Source organism: Syngnathus floridae, chromosome 10 (genome assembly GCF_059516105.1).
Source record: "Syngnathus floridae isolate MCC-2025c chromosome 10, RoL_Sflo_1.0, whole genome shotgun sequence".
Classification (NCBI taxonomy): domain Eukaryota; kingdom Metazoa; phylum Chordata; class Actinopteri; order Syngnathiformes; family Syngnathidae; genus Syngnathus; species Syngnathus floridae.
This window is the reverse complement of record NC_142422.1, coordinates 7,494,284-7,515,658: the sequence shown is the minus strand read 5'-3', so window position 1 is coordinate 7,515,658 and position 21,375 is coordinate 7,494,284. Positions and strand designations below refer to the sequence as shown.

The 21,375-nt window shown below is 37.9% G+C and overlaps 1 protein-coding gene across 2 annotated transcripts; it reads right to left on the bottom strand.

Moving 5' to 3' along the window:
- Positions 1 to 224: 224 nt before the first annotated feature.
- On the bottom strand, positions 225 to 20,583 carry adcy3a (adenylate cyclase 3a). Of its 2 annotated transcripts, none has more exons than XM_088386496.1 (21): positions 20,341 to 20,583; positions 18,540 to 19,717; positions 14,740 to 14,889; positions 13,593 to 13,723; positions 13,105 to 13,216; positions 12,728 to 12,855; positions 12,326 to 12,484; positions 11,506 to 11,671; positions 11,272 to 11,391; positions 10,735 to 10,877; positions 10,100 to 10,261; positions 9,796 to 9,883; positions 7,758 to 7,874; positions 7,404 to 7,645; positions 7,181 to 7,262; positions 6,605 to 6,763; positions 6,318 to 6,464; positions 5,803 to 5,916; positions 5,580 to 5,706; positions 4,764 to 4,888; positions 225 to 3,648 (listed from the first exon to the last, which is right to left on the bottom strand). In XM_088386496.1, exons 2-21 carry the CDS (start codon positions 19,215 to 19,217, stop codon positions 3,469 to 3,471), a joined length of 3,330 nt encoding a protein of 1,109 aa, XP_088242622.1. In that variant the 5' UTR covers positions 19,218 to 19,717; positions 20,341 to 20,583; the 3' UTR covers positions 225 to 3,468. The 2 variants fall into 2 exon arrangements, with proteins under 2 accessions (XP_088242622.1, XP_088242623.1); XM_088386497.1 differs by having other exon boundaries at positions 5,580 to 5,703.
- Between the last annotated feature and the right edge of the window lie 792 nt (positions 20,584 to 21,375).

The following is a 21,375-nucleotide window of genomic DNA, read 5'->3' as shown; positions in this document are numbered from 1 at the left end:
TTGGGTCCTAAATACATTAAAGAAATGTTTATGAACTCAATAAGGCTCTGTGGTCTGGAGACTTGGGTCAATAAGTGGAGGTCAGAGTTCACAGAAAATAGAAGTAGCACCCAACAGACACAAGTTTGTAGGAGATGCCGCCCAGTGGGCAAGAAAACAAACAAACAAACAAACAAATAAATAAGACAAGACATAACGATAGATATAAGAATGACAGTCTTGCATTTAGAAAAAAAATAACTCACTTTATTATGACAACTGAAATAGATAAGGAAACATCGACTGAAAAAGCATTCTAGGGATCAAATGGTCATACAGTAGATGTCTACAATATAATTCAAACTAGGGAACAGCAATTGGCTTATCACCATCAAGTCAAGAATCAATCTGAGAAAATTGGGGCAATCTAACCACTTGGGGAAATCTACAGGATATGTGTGGTCTTTTGATTCTAACCGTGCTATTTGCTGGAGTTGTACAAGTAGCGATGTCATATTTGGAATCTAAACGTTACTTAAAGTGCTATCTTGCTCCCTGGATTTATTGAAAATACAAATAAGGAAACAATTCCAAATCCATGTCTTGGCTTTAAAATCCAGTCATTTCAAGATAATTGGCACTTTCACAGGGTGTTAAAAAAAAGGCCCATTTGTTTGTAATAAATTCATTTGACCCATAAATACTGCTTTGACTCTTATGTACAATATTATCTTTTTAAAATGGAGAACAGTTTTTATTATAAATATCTGAATTAAAGTGGAAGGAATCTTTTAACATTTATTTAAAAGAGTTAGCAGAAGAAACTATTGCACTTTGATCCCAGTCTACAAGAGAGGCTTCCTAAACACACTGACTCAAATCTGACGTAACGCTTACTAATAGTCCTTTGAGCCCGGCTGCCAACTTGTACATCCAAATTGGCAAGATTATGCAGAAGGATGTTGTCATCTCTGCAAACACCTTATGCAATTATCTGTCCTTTCTTAAGTTCGCTGAAATGTTCTTATTTTCCTGCAAATTTGACCAGAAACGGACAAACTGAAATTAAATGGTTCTGAACAAATTCCATGATGTTATTTTTGGTAAAAGTCAAGTATTTGCTTGCGTATAAACAGCAGTACAGGACAGGTGGTTTAAATATCACAAGTACTGATTTCATGGAATCTTCCCTCAAAGACTCCTTCAGGCAAAGAGATCATTTAAAGTATTCTAAGTATTGTGCATGAAACCCGTTTGTTTACTTTAGTGGTTGTCAAATGTTAGGTGGTTAAATTTGAGTGTGAAATTCCTAATCATGAAATAAAACTTGTAAGAAGAGGTGAGAATGTCATTATTACAGGACATCTTAATAAATTAAATGACAGAAACTATACATATTTTTTAAAAGAAGTCACAATGAAGAACATTTAAACAAAAATAGGTTATTCATGTTTTTGTGTACAGTTTGGACCTGAGAAGTAACTAAAGCTGTCAAATTTATGTAGAGTATCTAATGGCACAAATGAATTTAAATACACAAGTAAAGTGCAGGGACCACAACACTGTACCCCGACCTATAATCCCATCACGTTCCAACACTGGTTTTTGTTTGTTTGAAGGTTTGAAGTGCTGAAGTCATTCATGTGACTGGTCAAAACCAGAAGGAAACAGAGGGTAGCCACCTATTTAAAATTGATGAGATCCCATTTCCACCTGATATTTATGTGGGTGAAAGCACAATGCCAGCAATCTCAGATTCACATCCAGATCTCAAAATAAAATCAGGTGGAAATAGTGGAAACCCATTCAGGTGACTTTTGTCTTTCCTGAAATTCTTGTCCATTTTCTTGCCATGGTGTTAAAGGAAATACAGTTTATTACGCCAAAGCTCTTCATTTTTAGAGCTCCAAATTGATAGGGATGTTACTCACAAACAGAAAAAATTAAGTCTGATGACCTCAAGCAAAGGTGATCAATAGCAGACTGCAGCACCAATCTGAACCGGGTAGTCTTTCTATATGAAGTCAAATTTTGACAAATACTCTCAGGGGCTACTATTATTATATTTGTTTTAATTTCTTCGATTTTAGGCCCTTTAGGCAATATATAAGCAATATGTAAGACTTATTTGAGAATAATTAAAATTGTCCTTCCAATTCTGTGTGAAAATCAACATTAAATACAGAATGCATTTTCCTGAATTGGACCTTTTTAGAGTAAGGCCCCTGATATAAACAAAAGGTCAAACTAATAATCAAAGGCCTGAGCTGTAAGTTGTATTCGCATGGGAGTAGTGTTCCTCAAAATACATATTTGTAAGAACAATTATCATTTCTAATAATACTATAACTATTGTAGGTGGATTTCTTTAGCTAAAACTTTCTTTAGCGGGTTAGTCTAGTCTACTTTTGATGGATTTACCAAGCTCACTGTATATGATATCATCAAATGGCTTGAACAATAAAGATCAATGCTGTCATAATAAACTGCAGTTATCCTTTAAAAACACAGCCAATGGACAAGAATAGCTGACTTGAGATACTGGAATCCTTCATCTAAAATTTGGTGATCACATCTGTGATAGGCACTTCTATCTACCAACATTGAGTAAAACAAACAGTAGCTGCTCTGTGGCTTCACTCGTATCTCAGTCCAAAAACAAGCAGTTGTACCTTTTATTCATGTTGATGGCCCAGGCCAGCAGTGTAAGTGTGCTTTAGAGATCCATGAACAGACAGGAGAGAAGAGGACAGTACTGATTGAACTAACCTATTCCCCCGCCAGGAGCGCGAGGAAGCAATACATTGAGCAACGCGGACAAACACTATCATACACACCAACGAATGCCCCCCGGCTCAACAGGACAGCTCGCTTCGGGTCAAATTTGGGAGGGGGGATTGTAATGTTTAAAGGCGCATTACACAATAAAGTCACAGTGTGATTCCAGTCTGCGGTTTGTTTGTTTTCTAAAATCACACATTTCTTCCATTCATTTCTGTCTGCATATTCTACCATCATAACCTTCATTATGCAGTCCCTTGAATGAGGTGCCAAATATTTATACTGCTAGTACATAATTAGCTATCATGTAGACATCCATACTGAAGGAAATCCGCAATTCCCATCGAGCAGTATCTCCTCCTATAACAAACGATTCTAGTTGACTATGGCACTGAATTACACGTACATTCTCTAGTGGCATTAAAAGGGAATTGGTTCCCATAGAAGTGAAGACATCTTCAGTAATGAGCGGCTTGTTGACACAGATGTCTGCTTAAGCATGTCCGCGGTATTTAATTGGAGCTGTCAACCTTGCCTACAGCAGAGTCTGCAAAAAAGATGTGATTCCACACAGACTTGGAGGCAGTGTCAAGGGTTATGAGGGTATTTCATGGTTTCAAGGCAAATGACTTTGCGTTCAAAAGTTCTTTGCAAAACCTCTCTGAATTGACCACGTATGTTTGCTGTTATTACTTTCACCTTTTGGGTTTAACTGTCCACAACTTGATGTGGAAGAGTGACAGAAGAGCCATTTAGAAAGGAACCTTGTTTGTCTCTTCCCTTGAGGAAATAAGTCAGCAGCTCCCCCTTTCCTTTCACAAATATAGGACCCCTCCTCACAAAGCGGAAGCCATACTCTTTGAGAATGTTGTAGCAATCCTCCACCACCTGAGGGAAACACAGACAACAGTTTACCGTTATGCAGATTTAGCAACAGTGCTGTGTGCTATTTGCAAATTTCATCCAATATATTTCTCAAATTTATTTATATTTCCCATCATAATAATAATGTGATTTTCTGTCTAAAATATTCAAATCCAGCATCAGGTCTTCTTTACAATGGTGTTACACGCCTAGCATGACTTTTCCTGAGTAGTTTCTTCCATTTGCCTTTGTGGACCCTTGTCAATCTGTATCAGACTGGATGAGGAAGTTGGATTACAGCCACTTTCACATCCCTCCGGAATTGTTCCATCAAGTCTGATCTCTGGCTGGGACAAGGGCACTTAAAGCCACTCACAGACTTCTTAAGTCGGTCCTTTCTTAACTTGGCTGGAATATTGTATGAGGACATCTGCCATGGTCCGGGGGTCCACAGCACTGTTCTGGAGCAAGTTTACCTCAAGGACCTAAATGCACATTGCTACATATTTTTTGCAAAAATGATTCTGCTACTTAACTGCAAGGATAGTATTAAACGCAGTCTTACCTCAAGCCAGAGTTTAAGGTTGGCCGCATTAGACCAGATGAGGCACATTTTGGCAAACTTCAAATTGAGCTGTTGTCATGGTGTCGGAAACAACCATACACTATTTTCCATTTTCATACATTCTCAGACAAACTAATTCCATACTTTCCACATTTAGGTAGGAACCGTGCCATTCCCTTTTGTTTACCCCAGGGAATATTGTTAAACACACTTGAGTCACTTGAAAGGCGCTACAGCTACTGTATGTAAAATTCAAGTTTTTGTTATTAAAAAGTGTAACATGCAATGGAGAAAAAGTGAAATTGGGGAAGGAGACACGATAGGCTTAGATACTTTCAGTATTCTGATTTAAAACGGAATATGGAATCCCAAATAAATGCCCCTTTAAATAGAAGGAGAACTTGATAACGATATAACAAAAAAAAAAATCTTGATTAAAACGATGCTTCAAGAATAGGGAAGGAAAAGATGAGCTTTTCCTAAAACATAGGTGGCAAACCTGTTTTCTAAAGCCAAATTTAGTAACGTGAACGAATCCGTGAATTTGACAAAGAGGCAAAAAGTGTTGCTTTACCTGAATGTTTCCCATAACCCCTGTGGATTCCATACGACTGGCAACATTCACTGTGTTTCCCCAGATGTCATAGTGAGGTTTGCGTGCCCCAATCACACCTGCTAAAACTCCTCCCTTATTCAGACCTAATAGAGATAGAGCATTGATAAAAATAAAGAAGCATAAGAAATTAGGTAATGCCACTTAGAAATGAGTAGATTCAGAATCAGACTTTTATCTGTATTTTCCTTTTTTTACCCCACAACTGGATTTCATTTTTCTATTCAGATATGGTAGTAAAGTGAACTTATCATGTGCTGTATTTGTACGTATATGGGTCATCAAACAGCCAACCCTTTTTTGTACACGGCACTATTTAATCAGAAGACTTCAGAGATCTGGTAATACATTTTGAAGTAGTCAAGTCAAGCTCAGCGGGGAATGTCACATGACCAAACCCAGAAAGCAGGTTGTATTTTATAATTATTCAGTTCTGCATGTGCCTATGCCAAATTGGGACACGTGATGGCAATCTTTCTCTGATAAAACCTTTCCTTATAATATAACAGTGGACCCTGACTTCTCAAAGGGGATAGGCACCCGGGTGGCCCGCAAATAACACACATTGAATTGAAACTTGAAACCCACTAAAATGCATAGAGAAAAAAATCCTTAACAAACTTTGCAAAACAGTCACGATCGATTTTCCATGAAAAATGGGAGGTGGGGTGCAGCGAATATGCAAATTCACGGGTGCTGAACCGCGAGTAATCGAGGATCCACTGTATATTAAAAATACAAATTGCATACGAAAGCAGCTAAATTGTAAAGACGTACCGATTCGTAGCATGAAGTTATTGAATGACTGGTAGTTTATGTTCATAAGCGTAACCTTCATGGCTAGGGCAAAGTCTGCCAGGTCTGCCAGATGCTGCCAGCGCTCTCTGTCAGACTGCTCCTCCTTCTGCCGAACAACGTTCAGTTAGGTATAAAGATTTTCGGTGATAATTTGATCACTTACACGAACCAAAACAAACCAAAGTGAAGTGAGCGTTCTGACCTTCATACAGTTGTACCCATTGTTGACATCAGGAGTAACACCTGATGCGGCCATGTAGGTGCTTCCGATGGTCTTGATTTTTGTGATGCAGCGAAACTGAGGCTCGTCCAACAACTGTAATGCATACAAGTCAACACGATTAGCTCCATCCAAAACAGCTATTTCACTTCTAACCAAACCAATGATAGCAGATACCCTAATTCAACTGAATCCGATGACCATGACCTGAGGCAAGAATCGTTTATTTTTCTTTTAGCAGTCTCATGACCAGTAATGAAAGCATCATTCACAATTTGTGAACAAATGGGTTCTTCTTCTGACATTTTATAACGAGGGTCATTTTTTGTGGACAATAAAGAGATGAGGCAGGAATATGTGAAAAGTTAAATTTGTGGGGGTATGAATAATTTTGGGCATGACTGGATATGTGAGTAGCATAACAAACAACCGCGAGACAGGCTAGGCGTGTTTCTGTCAGTCGTCAGTGAAATGAGGACGGACGAAAAACAACTTACACTGTCAAAGTCTGAGATGATCTCATTGAGGAAGCGTAAGCATTCGATGCCTCCATTATTGATGCTCTCCTCTGTGTAGAAGTCGGAGAAGTTTGGGATGGATGCAAACATGACTCCAATTTCATCATACGATTGACTGTACAACTCCTAGAACACATGAAGTTAACACAAGATTGATTTTTTTTTTTTGACATTTCCCATCTGCAAGAAGCAATGTATTATATACTGGCAGAATGAAGGAGGAAGTGGAATAATAGACCAGCATTGTGTCAATGTAAGAACTTTACCTCATCTCTTTTCTTAGAGCCCAGGAAGTGCCGAGCTACATGTTCAGGAAGCATGTTGGTCACTAATGCTTCATTCCATCGCCTCATCTCATATACCTTCTCTTTCTGCTCATGAACCTCAAGCTTCCATAGGAATAGGGTCCGAGCAAGCTTCTCCACCTTCAGATCAAAACAACACTCAACATAAGTTTTGACTAGTGAACATAGACTGCTTTAATGGCTCACAACACAGAGGTCCGAGTCCTCATAATTTGAGGAAAACTATTATTAAATATACCGTATGGGTATCCATTTCTTTAAAAATATTGTTGGCAGATGAATTACATACCAAATTATTTTTCGACTGCTAGGAGTACCCGGGAAAGAGGTAAAGATTTTGTTAGCGAGGAATCCTTGATTGAGATAAAAGTTACTAATAAGCGTGTATTTTAATTTCACTATTTCGCATTACATTTATTTTTAATAATTTCCCAAGGAAACAGTCATATGCATAAAAGAACATGAATTTTGAGAAAATGCAGTACATCATGTGCCATACTGTGCACTTATAGTAGCAAGTGAATAATGTCAACTTACATGTCGGGAGAAATAATAAAAGCTGACCATCATAGTGAAGATCATAATTGTCATTGTCAACTTGGATGGCACTAAATATGACCTGAGGAGAAAAACAATATTAGGAAAATATTCAAACTTACAAAATCTGTTATAAAATGTGTGAGAGTGTTTAGCAACGACTTTGATGGATAAAGAAAGTAAAATATACTAGAATATAAGCATGATTTTTTTTTCCCTTCACCTGTAATCCTGAAAGCGCGCCATGTCATAGCGGTCAAAGATGTTCCTCCAGCTGTATATATTGACAACACCAGTCGCCACTGTGATGAGCAGCATCAGTGTGAGCTTGACCATGTGACTAACTTGAACCAACATGGTGGTAGCCATAAGCGCCAGTACAGCAATGTAGCTATAATATTTGGGGTTGTTCAAACAACCTTCAGAAGGGGACGCAATAATAGCACTTTGAGGCAGGCAGCTCAGCTGGAAGAGGGACAGAAATGAGTAATGAGCTCAGGAATTATTCACTTCAGGTTATGATATAGTGCAGCTCTCCACAAAGATATCACTTTTTGATACTGTATACAAATCTTACCATATCAACAATGTCAGCCATTGTAAGTATGAAGATAGCTGCCATGGCCCAGGTGTTACGAGCCCAGCGGGTATGGTCAATCCAAGTTGAAAAAGCAACAAGCTTCTTAGGAAAAACCTTAAAAAAAGGAAATAAAAATAAAACAATGTTGTTTTATGAAACCGATGAAAACCCTTGTGCAAAAAAGCCGTATAGAAACATCAGGGATGTACCAAAAATTCTTTCATTGAAAATGTTCAGTTCAAATGGCTTAAGAGTACATTTTCAGTTTTTGTCCCGACGACCTTTGTCACCTAAACACCGAAATTATCTGCAGATGCGTCAGTCAGCTATTGCTCCGGGTCGGGAAGGATGCCTAGTCACAGAGGACAGCCTCCATGCCAACCTTGGGTCATGAAAGCATTTTTTCTCTTTTCCTTTTTAAAAGTTTTTTAAGATATTCTAATTTATTTGTCAGTTTTGGTTTTCAGCCTTGGCCCCACCAATTTCAGTTTTCATTTCAGTGCATCACTAGAAAATACCCTCATAAATCAATTGTTAAGTGTGGTAATATTTTGGCCTATGGCTGTGTACCAGGTGTAGGACATTCTATTTTTGTTTCCATTTGATGCAATCTTGATCTTGACAGAAGAACCTGGAACACTATTAACAGTGATTCATCTGTATACTCAACTCAGCACAGTCATTTAGTGACTGCTGTGAAATGCCTGAGGGCTCAGGCAATCAATTCTGCTAGAGCGAATGCATTTGAATTTCCATGGAGTAGAGGTCTGAATCAAAAGTAGTGGCAAATAACAGACATCTTTAATGAGAGTGCTACCATATGGAAGCTTTCCTTTAAGCAAACATTTAATAAACACAGCAACTTTATGAAATATTTACCATTGTGACAAAGGGCCAAATCTTTGATTGATTGAACAAACTCTAAAGTGCTGCAGACCATAACTAACGTGAACAAGCAGGAGACCTATTATTACCATGGAGAACACTCTGCTGAGGTCCATCAAATGCGATCCAGATTCAAATCTTAATGTGGGACAAAATATATCATCGGTCTGTCAACAGGCCCATTTGTCTTGGCCGTTTTCCTAAAAACCTTTGCAGAGGAATTGATCTGCGCTTGAAGCGCTATTTTCCAACAATCGATGGGTACATCCGCTATCTGTAACCTGAAAAGACCATGCTTTACTGTCTCTTATCATGAGAGGTCAAACATGATTCTATTTTCTTTGCTTAGGTGCGTGTTGGTCACTTACAATTTTTCAAGAGGCAAAGGAAAGGCACTGATGATACTGTTGGCATGTCAACATGCCATATATTTGCCATCTTTATTTTATGCTGATTAGATAGGGAAACAAGCATTATATTCTATTTTTATGTAGCTTAGAGATCAGGGATGGGCAACTTGAATGATGGAGTGGGCCACAATCTTTTATCAATGCTACTGGGGAACTACATACAGTAGGACCTTGCACAATCGGCCTATACTTGATGCCTAATGAAATGCAATTTTTTTTTGTATACACCAAAAATTCCTCATAAAACACTGAGAAAGTTCCAATATGCATTTTCCATGAAAATTGATGGTTGGCTCAGAATTTGGGCGCGGGGCATATGCCACCTGCCAGTTGCCTGTTTCCTAATAAATTTATATTGAATAAGCGGGTAAGCATATTTACGTTTATACTAGATCCTAGTCCTTTTTTAACATAAAAAAGTTTTGGATTTGCAGAAATGTTTTTTTTATCATCATTATTATTATTACTATTATTATTAGGATTATTTATGTACTTATTTTTTACAAATAACTGCATTATAGTTTTCTAAGTATTGCACTTTTCATTTTTTTAATCAAGACAGAAGCAACAAAGAAAATAAGGTGAATAAATAAATCCTGACTTCAATGGGCTGTATGAAAGATGCGAGTCATTTAGCTGGCTTAGAAAGTACATGTTAAGGTAGCTCAGGCAATGGGTAGAGGTCTTGATAACTTCACAAAATCATCCTCAAATAAAAGCGTAAATGTGTTTAAACACACCCTGGGGAAGATGGCAGCCAATGAACAGATTGTCAGGATTAGGAGCAGGACTTCCCCCACTGCAAATGTGATGTAGTTTGTAATCAATCTGTTAGAAAGATCAAAATATCATTCGAGAAAGGTCAACAAGCAAGAACATAATGGAATATTTAGCAAATGAAAAGTTCTACTAAAGTTCAATAGTGAAACCCCCAAATAGTACTATTTACAGTTGTAATTGTCAAAAGCATGTTTCTACCCAGCGCCTTTTGTTCAATTAAATGAATATATTTTAGGATCAACGCCACAGGCCTGAAGAACTAACCTAGGATCTATGAGGGCCCCCGTGGCAGCAGTGAAGAGCAACACCACGCAGGAGCAGCAGAAGGCAGCTCCACTCTGCTTCTCCTTCTCCACCGAGTAGCGAGTCTCCAAGTCGGGGTCAACAAACCTCAGAGAGAGACGGTTGGTTTGCTTTCCCTTCGAACTGACGAGACAAAAGAACCTCACACCAAGCATTTCATAGTGCATCACAGTGTTGAATACATAACATCAACAAATTTCCACTTGATTTTTTTTAATCAGAGATGACTTGCATCTCTGAGGTGATTTTTTTTTTTGCACTGATCCTGAATCTGCCCTGTTTTAATTTCTCTAGCACTTAAGATTTTTTGTGCCAACACTGTGATTCAGGAGCAAAAATCATCGGAACCAGTTAAAATAAATCTATTCATGGGCTATAATTTGACAATTAGAAATGTGACTTTCTTTACGTGAAATTAAAATTGTCAGCTGACAACACGCCCCACACAAAGTATAATGGTGATGAAACACAGAAACAGAAGTTATTTGTTCTAATTAGTAAAACGTTTCATTTTTTTCACTCTGTATTTCCGTCTAGGCTCTCTGTACAAGCTAACAGAGATAAACTTTAAACTATGAACAAAAAATTAAACTCACGCTTGGACAGTTTCTCGCTCCAATAGAGCCTCATTCAGCAGTTTGTTGAGCTCCTGTTCATTCTCTTGGGCATCAATCACCCTTTCAGCCAGGTCTCGCAGCCGTAGCCTTCGGCGAGGATTTGGGAAAGAGGGGTTTACCACCTGCGGTTTCACATATCGCCATCATAATCAATGTCATTTCATTCATCTTTCTAACACATTGCTTAAGAAGAAAGAAACACACACTGTAAGTATATGACAAAATTTCAGCTGTCACCAGAATTAATGGAATGTATCATGCATAATGACATATGGCTTCATGATATACATATTTTTCAATTTTTTTAAAATAAAAACAATTAAATTTTTGATCCACATTTTAGTCTCTTTTTTAAAATTGAAGCCTGTTGCTCAACAGTTGTGCCATCTTAAAAAAATATATATACAAAAATATAGGACTCCCAGCTGAGTACTAGTATTGTTTGTTTTTAAAATAAAAAAAGTGTTTTTAAAACATCTGTACTGTAGTCTGATCTGAGTGATTACGAATGTTTACCCTTGTGTCAAGTTCTTCAGGTTCCTCTGGTGTGGAGCAGGCTGTATTCACACTGCCATTACATTCTGTGGTGTTGATCAGCAGAGGGGAGTTTCCATTGGACGAAGTTACAGATAATTTCTAATGGGAAACAGTCAACAGTGAAAAAATGGAATTGGCCTCACCAATTCTTGTAATTGATTTGGAGTGGGGTTCTCCTGAATATGAATCAATACTTTGTGTGTTCCGACTCACTACACTGTTGATGCCGTTTTTCCCCCCAGGTCCTTTGTTAACGACGACTAGGTAGGTCTCAAGTCCTCTCTCCCTCAGGTAGTCACAGCGCTCACCTCCATTCCCTGGTTCAACTTCAAACTCCCCATGAAGACACTCCATGGTTGTTTGTGAGATGTGGACACGACTAGCCCACACCAAAAAGAGGAATGGGATGGGGGGGGGGGGTTATTTGGAAGAAATAGGGTAAGGAGTTTATTAAAAGGCCTGCTTTGGGAGTTGATTGCTGCGCTGGTGAACCATTGTGAAAAGTAGACTACTGTTTATCATGCATACACTCCTGAATCATAACAAGCCACCAGTCAGGTTTTTAGTGGCTAGACATGAATCATACTTTTTATAGAACTTGGGCGCAGCTAATCCAGCACGTTTGTCAGAAGAGCAATTAAAACATGAAGACTTGACACAGAGAAGTATTCCAATTGCAATCACTTAAGGTCCTCCCACTGTAGGTGTCTTAAATGTACATTCTTGAGAACCCAATTCACAATACCAAAAAAAATAAACATCATTATAAAACCAATAACCCTATTGAATCTGCTTATGACCGAAAATTTATTTTAACAGTCAGTAATCTAAAGATTTTTTTTTTGATACAGTGGATGGCTAAAAACAGAACCAGCTAATGCATTGCCAAATTAAAAATCCTGGTTCGTGGAAGCTATTTGACTATTATTTATTTATCTAAATGGTGCAGATTACGGATGTTAGGCCGAGGCCTCGCCTATGATCTTCTGAGTGCCATTCTCGATTTTCAAAGGCAACTACAGTGTGTTCTTACCCTGGAATCCCTCCAGCCTCCATCTTGTTGGCTACAGTGACATCAGTGGACCACACGTCGTATTGCCAACGTTTCTGACCAAGCACTCCCCCCAAGACTGTCCCGCTGTGCACTCCAACGCGCATGTCAACATCAGTTTGGGTTTTCTCACGCACATACCTAGTGTTTGTTCACACATACACTGAATTAAATCAATGCAAGGTCGACGGAGCAACAATAAAAACAAATCATTTCTCTCTCTCTCGCTTTTGCACGCTAATGCACTTTCTTTCGGGACTACACAAAAATCTATATTAGTCTGTTGGAGCAATCAATTTCCCACTGAGCATGTGACAGACCACCATGTAATCAGTGATTGACTTCTGGCAACTTGAACTACAGCTCTATTGTACGTATACTCACGAGATGGCCTCAACCATGGCGAGGCCCATCATGATGGAGCAGGCAGCATGGTCCTCCCTGTAGTCTGGCAGCCCACAAATACAGTAGTAACAGTCTCCTAGGATTTTGATCCTCAGCTGGTGATATTTCTGAAAAGGTATTTTGGGTCAGAGAATGATACACTTGATGATGCTGCATGATATTAGCCTAATGATTATTTTTTCAAAACTTTTAAAAATGTATATTAATGTTTGCTAACTATTCAGTTTTACTCTGATTACTTTTACTGAGAGCAAACAGTTAAAATACACCTTACAGAAACCCAGGAATTTTGCATGAATTATAAAACTATTGTCAAAAAGAACACGAGTGGATGTGTACAACCGGAATTTACTCACTGCAGCTAGTTTGTCAAACCGAGCAAAGAGTTCATTGAGCAGCTTGACCAGCTCCTGAGCGCTGCATGATGATGACAGCTGGGTAAAACCCACAATGTCTGCAAACAAAATACTGTACAACAAGAGATCAAAACAAAAGCAGTTAGTTACACATTCACTTGAAATGTGATGAAAAACTGTAGATGTTAGTGTACCATGCAGTAGTTGATACAATTTAAAACTAATAATCAACCTGCCGTTTGAAGTAGGGTCGGTGAAATTCACAAATTGTTTTGTGGGTTTCGCTATCATGATGGTGTCATTTGGTAAATTATTTTTAAGTTAATTTATTTTTTCATATTTGAAGACCCATATTTGAAATGGTATAATTATTCTTATCATTTGTTGACATGTTTTGAGAATTCGGAAAGATTCATTTTACAACTAAGGCCTTCTTTTTAGATTCATGGATTCAATGGCTGACATTTTAAGGTTCCATTTGACATTACCTGACATTTTCATGTCTGTACATGTACATAGTGTTAAACTGTTGCATCTCTTTCTGACTGGGCTCCTTTTTCATGTCCTGCAGCATCTCATCGGCTATGTGTTTCGGAAGAATGGACAGTAGCAGGCGTTCCTATGAAAAGAAAAAAAAAAGGTCATGAAGTTTATTGCATAATTTGGGAATGAATCAACTCACCAAGGAACAACATGAATGACAAAAATGTGAATCCTAATTTAGGTAGCTTGTTGAGATGAAGACATTACTAAATGTTGAAGTTGATTGTCTTCTTTCCCCAAATTGTTTACTGTCAATGTTTAATGAAAGCAATAATTGAATTGCTCATTCAGCAGGTTTTCCAATTACAACCCTCACTTGATCTCACATATATTACAAAAGAAACATTTTAGGATCTTTTCGTGGACATACCGGTTGAAAACTTTTAGTTTGTAGTTTGGATTCGAAATAGTATTTTTGATGATGAGTCCTGGAACCTTTCTAGCACATCTCATGCCATTATGTTACATGTGCATATGCAAAAATTGAAGGAGGGAGGGACATGGAGGGTTATGTGGGGGCGCTTTGAATAGGAATCAAAAATTCACAGTGGAGCAGCTCAGAAACAATTAACTGATCAGGTTGGCTGCATGATTACATATATAGTATCCAAGGAGGCTAATTGTCATGGTAACAGACAATACAACAGACTCCACTCCTTGATTGGTTGGTGGCTCTCATCTGCCAGCAGCCTCAGCGTCTCATCCTGAAGATGATGAACTGTAATTAAGTCTGATATAAATTGTCAAATTGGATAGCAATTTTTTTCAGGATGGTAGATTATTCTGACGGACATAGCAAAATCTGATGCATCCAACTGAGGATGTTGGTTAGCGAGCACATTCTTTGATAAAACACTGTTGAGCAATTAACCCAAGTGATCCCTAGTTTTTGTTTTCTTTACTGTTTGTGATCAGTTAAAGATAAATACTGACAATGCAAAACATCCTTACAAGTCTTACAAATCAAGTCAAGAACCAACAACATAAAGAAGAAGGCTAGAAATGCCTTTTGAATCTTTATCTTCAAAATGTACAATAGTTAACATAATAAAATATTTAGACAAAGACATCTTGGATGATTTGACCTCTGACCTGTTGTTGGCTTTGCTCCTCCAGGTTGAGTTTGACTTCGAGGGATTGTCTTGCCTCAAGGAAAGCCTTTCTGTGCTTTCGGTCTGCCATGTAATATGACATGACGCCCACGGTGATAGCGCAAACATAGATCACAATATTGGCCAGAAGCTGAAAAAACAATAGGGACAGTTTTGTGAATAGTGTTCAGTAACCTGCCTTTCATAAGAGTATATTGACAGGCTAATTATCATTGGCCAGCGGCATATTCTAAAATGATATTCAAATACAGCCCTTGGCAGATCATTCAACTTGCGGCCTGCACTGTGCTTGCTACTTTGAGATTTCCTTGTAAAATAATCATATCTCAAGAAATGGCAAATTTATCATAACCTGCCCACTCACTAACCCTAACCCTAACCCAAATGGATTATCACTCCAGCGCATATAAAGGGAGAATAGATACAGATGACACAAATATCAAATTTGTGACTCACTAGTATCTCTGTTTTCTGCTATTGGATCAAGGCGTAACTTTAAACACAGTTTTTATTGGAGAGAAAGGTTTTAGATAATAAACCGTAGACTTTCTTTTATTCTCACTGTAACTTACACTATATGAAGAATGGGACTGCCTCGTTAATGTCACAGAACTTCTCAGAGGCCCAAAATAGTAGTTCAACACAGCATGTACATAGTTGTGTGCGATAATATTTTTGTGTAATACTTTATTTTATCATTGTGATGTGACAGTAATGGAATTAAAAAGTGTATTAAGTCAAGTAATTTTCCACTGAAGGCCCAAGTACCAAATGCACAAATTGAATAGTAGTCTTCATTATTGAACAGGGCCTGAGAGGAATGCCATTCCTGATCATTTCTGAAAGTTCATGATGATGAAATTTTAATCATTTTTTAAATTTAATTAATCAATTAATTTTAATTTATGATTGTTTCTTTCTTTCCTCAGTCTGTTTTAGCATTAATTTGCCTGAACTTCCAGAGACATAATATAAATATTGTTTTCTTTGCAGATAATAATAAAGAAATAATGGATAAAAAAAAATCACATGCTAAATGGAGCCTTTTACAAGTGTGACATTCTGGTTCATTCTGCATGTTCATTGTCAAAGTGTTAAAGAACAAATTCAAAAGAAATCTCTATTTTTACAACACAAAGAGGCACTCTATCTTTACCAACATTCGGTTCCCTTGATTCCATGATTGTCTTCCAGTGGGCTCTTTTCTAGTTATGCACAAAATAATGTGAAAATAACTCCACTCATGTCTCATGTTTCTCAAGAGAAATTAAACACGCTAGTTGCTTTTTGGAAAAACAGTCGCTAGAGGGGTTGGAAAAATCATTAAATATAGTGACCAAATCATTAAACTGGCAACACTGATTACATTTGTGAATGAGCTACCCTCTGCCTGCAGCCATGTTGTCAGTGCAAGCAGTACAGATTAGAGGGAAGCTCTTATAACTAAAGAAGCAGATGGGGGGTGGGGGAATCAATTCACAAAACTAATTGTCTTGACAAATTAATGAATTGATAAAATTGATTTATCGTCCAGCCTTGCATCCCTCGGGCACCACAACACCTGTTCATTACGACATTGAGAGAAAAAAAAAAGCATTCACCCATGTTAACACAATGTCAAAGTTGGTTAAAATGCCTTCTAGTAGTAAAATTATTTGACTTTTAGCAGTGCCAGTGAGAGAACAATTAACAAACCAGGAACGCCAATGCTCAGTGATGACATGACTTTGGTGACTCTAACAGCAAATCTTTTATCATTGTTTTCAAACAATAACAATAACTATCATTTGGAATTTACAACTTCAGACTTCCCTAAATAGAGTAAAATTAGTAATATTTTAGATGTCTTTGTTTGTACTATTTTGGACCATAAAATGCTGGGTTGTTTTTATTTTGACAGCTATACAACAGGAGGTTTCAAAATCCAATTGTATCTTTGAGCTATTTTTTCCTGTTGTAAATCAATTTAGATGTGCTAAAGGGGCTCTAAGGTTTTTTTTGGTTGTTTAATTTATTTCATGACAAAGTAGACAATTTTAGATTAATCTAAAATGTGAAATTAAGCAAATAGAAGACTGAATCTGATCATGACCTTTTTTAACTGAATATATTAGCTTTTCCCTTTCCATTCAAATTGTCGCACTTGAGTTTATATCAGATCTCCGACTGTGAAAGTATTCAACTTTTACCAAAGCAAACAATCTCAGGAGGCGGCCATTTTTTCAATAATTCTCCACTGAAAATTACATCAGAGTTGGTCAGGGCTCAGTTTCGGAAAACTGGTGAGCTTGAACAAAGTTGATTGATTCATATGTGTTTTTTAAATTGATTATCCAATCAATCTGTCATCTGACTTTTTATTTTTGCCTAATATCGACATCAGCCAACGGATCAGCCAACCCTCCTAGGAAAACCCCAAATATGTGCCTGTAAGGAAAACACTTTATTAGCCAATGAGCATTTGTAGTGTGCAAGTACATATTTATTATCAGCCTGTTGCTTATTTCACTTTTATGCAATGTGTTTCTTTACTATGCAAAGCAGTATTTCAAAGGGTTGTATATGTTGAACCTCAAGAGCAGTAAAACACGACTAAAAATACATCTGCAACATTTGTTTGGTGCGTCATTATTTGTATGATCAGCTCAGACTGGTTTTAATTTTCCTATGACCACAGCTTGTGCAGTAAAACAAACAGGCTTGTGACGGGAAGCTCACGATTGAACAAAGACTTCTTTAAAAGTACAGAATAAAAGGCTCAGGGTAGTATCATCCGATTTTACTTTTCATTGGTGTTGTTATGAATAAAATAGTGATTATTACATGATTCTTAATCAATTAAAGTTGGTTTGATTATGGCAATAGGCAACTTTTTTTCCCCATTTGTTTTTAATTGTTATACAATCTGTTGGTTTACGTTTTAAATATCAACAAAATGCTAAATTTACTTAATTTTTATTCCTGGTTTAAATTGTGATTATGTCGATGTGCTTAGATACTTTGGCTTCAGTTTTAAAAACTAAGAATTTGAGTTGGAACTGTACGTATTGTATTTTAGAATACACACGTTCAAAATCACCCTAAACATTTTTTTTCCTGAGTTTCTGTAAAGTACAGTCGCACGGTTTACTGACATCCTTTATTATCAGAGTGAATAATATGAATGAATAGATTCAAAATAAAGTGTATTTTTTTTTTTTCTTAATCAAAGTTAAAAACTGTTATTTTCCCCAGACCTATGATTATGGTAGTTTTAAAATCGATCTCATTCTTCCACTGTACGCACTTTTACTAATTTTTGTAAACTGCTTTTATTCCTTACTTTTTAATCTCTTTCACTGTTACTACTTTTCAACGTTTTAATTTCAGTATGTGAAGCACACTGAGTTAAGTTGTGCATGAAATGCACTACAAATCAAACCATTTAAATAATAATAAAATGTGTGATACGTCATTTTCTGAGCTGGCTGGCTCTAAGATGGCGAAGTCAAGGCAACAAATCAGCGAGATTGTGAAGATAATACTTTTCTGAAGCTATACAGAAAGTCTCAAATAAGTACTATCAATAGAAGGTCGACGTTTTTTTTGTCTCTTGTAAAATAGAAGCTGGTGAGGTACCGCTACATATAGTGCTGTAGATATTTGGACAATGTTCCTGAGCTATTTGTGGCATAATTCTAAAGCATGTGAAAATTCAATACTATAAAGTCTGTATTTTCATCATCACTGTGATGGTGCTTAAAGGCAATTCTTAAAAACTCATCCCTTGCCAAGTCTCACCTGTCTTCCAAGTGCTGCCCCCTGGATGTCCTCCTGTTGCTGCTGGGCGATGGTGACGCCCAGAACTAGGGTGTGAACCCCGCAGGTGACTGTCGTGATGAGCACGATGGGAGTCAACCTCAAAGGCAGAGTCAGGAAAAAGGAGAAGCTGAAGAAAGCCTGCCAGCCCACTGTGTCACTAGCCTGGTGAAAGCGGGCATAATTCAAACCCAGGTGGCAGAATATTTGGGCCGCTATGAGCACCCACAGGGCATAGGGTACCACCCGCCTTGAGATGCGATCTGGCAGCAGCCCAAAGCGACAAAGCAGGTAGAGAACAATGTCTGCTAGCAGCCCCATGGACGCTACTAGGACGGAGGCCAGTTTGTCACTGGTGTAGACCACCGCACACATGACAATAACGTAGCTGTCGAAGAGAGCAGCAAACACAACCAGCACCAGCAAGGTTTCGTGTCTTTGACGCCTGAAGTAGGTCTGGTAGAGGTTCTCCAGGGACTCCGGTGCAAAGGTGAGGAGCATGAAACGGGGCAGGCAAAGGCAGCATCCCGAGCTCCTCACCGTGACCTCGTGTGTTCGCCCGACAACCTGCCCGGGGTCGGAGGGCAAAGTCACTGAACAGTCCGCGGAATACTCAGCAGAGTACTCAGGCTCGGAGAAGGCTCGGTTCCGAGGCATCATGAAGGTTGGAGCTGATTTCTTTCCAACTTGAGACCCGATGGTATCCACGCAGGCGTTTTTGTCAAAGTCTTGAATGCTTCACCAGCTTACCCCTACATCCCCTTGGATTCCAGAAGTGTACAAAATTCCTTCCGTGTGTTGATTGTCTTATCGGACTGACACTAGAAAGGCATACACTTACATTGCTGCATTTGGGCTCACTCCATCGAATGCTTTTGCTTGGCTCAGTCCTGTGTCATATCCACAAACTGGGCACGCCTCTTCAGCAACATGATCCAGAGATTGTCTTTTCTCCCCCCCCTCACTCAGCATCAGCAACGTGACTGGTTCACAGTCTCATTTCCATAGTGGCTCTCCACAATAATGCACCCAGTCTGAGTGGCTGAATTGAAGTTGAGATCCCTTAGGGAGATGTTTCCATGAGCTCCCATCACCATCATTCCACTGGCATGGACAGACAGTATGTTGCATGTTGGCCTTCCATCGTCACACTTCATATCCTGAAAAAATGGGAAGACATGAAGGGGAGATATACAATTAAACTGTCAAACTCATCATCAGAATTACTATGGATGATCTTGTATGCAAATTGTTGGAGGTACTGTTCCTGGATATATAATGGAAGGTGAAACATTTGGTCGGTGAAAATTTGATTCATGTTGGAATCTGTATTGAGGGCAAAACAGAATCGTAAAGCATTGGTCGTTTTTGTCATCATTCGAGGTCCAGGCCCTGTGCTGTGGGCCTACGTACCTGACTGACTGACATGACAACATGTTGCGCGGAGCCATACGGACAGTTCTTGAATGCACTTCCACTTTTTTTTTTTGCCTTGTACAAACATTGAGCATCGCCACAATAATCTGCGTCCAACCAGCTGTACTGAGATCTGGTGTTTATCTTTGCCGTCTAGCAATCCTCTTTCCGCTGATGTTGCAGCATTTGGGAGTTTAAGAATGTATAAACTATTTATGAGATGGCAATGTTGAGTTTACGTTGTGCTTCTGCGTCTCGATTTAGTATTTTATCGCGGTAATTGTAATTTCCTACCTCAATTGAGAGCTGATATTTTGTGACCATTCTCCCAGATGTCGTGAAATTCTTCACTGATGCATTTACCTACCTTAACGTAGATCCAGATTTCGGGTGCTATCCTTACTATTTGAATCTAGACGTGGGTGTCGTCGGTAGAAATCACAACAGCCTTTACATTTTTAGTCCTTGTCTGCAGAGAATAAATAAATACAGTAGAAAAAGTAGCCTCAGCATAAATTCATTTGTTGTGCGTGTTTTTTTTTTCTTTCTCCCTGGTTGGGTGTTTTCCGCAGAAGATACAGCTTCGTCACGAACTGTAAACACCACGAACACAATTTCCGGTTTTTTATGTTGAAATAAAATGTGTTTGACTAAACTAGGACATTAGCAACATAGTAAACAAAGTAATTCAGTAACATGATAGTAATGATACAAGTGTGGAAAAATGTTGAAAAGCTCAGCTAATGTAGAGTTACATCGTTAACATATAAAATATATGCATACAACTATCACAATCATAATTAAAAATTAAAAAGTCATTGAACAAATTCATTAAACTCAAAAGTGATCATGGGACAGATTATTTTCAATATTTTAATGTAAACCAATTCATCCATCCATCCAAATGTCTGTCAATGTATGATTAAAACAAAGTTGCACCTCGCTCTTGTTTCGAAGGAAAAGCCGCGCTACTTCCGTTATAGTACTTGCATTTTTTTCATACTTTACACAAACATCTCCACATTTTCTATTTCAGTAACCCCGCCCCCTTAAACAAATTAATAAGTACTGTACTGTACCTATTTTTATTTATTTGTTTTTCAACTGACATCTTTAAAATTAATAAATAATGCACGCATAACCTTGCATTATCAATGTATCAATAACATTAAAGTTTTTAGACTGTAATTGGAAAATTAAAGATGGACATACATCAAGTAATTTGGAAATTTATATGTGAACATTTATCACCTTGATAAAACCGTGCTATTTTGAAATTACTGCATCATTCTTTTCACCTTGAATAAGATCGAAAAAGTCAGCTTCTGGGCCACGTTCCTTTTGTTTATTTATATGAACACTAATCATCTCAATCAGTTACTTTTCCACATTATAAACACAA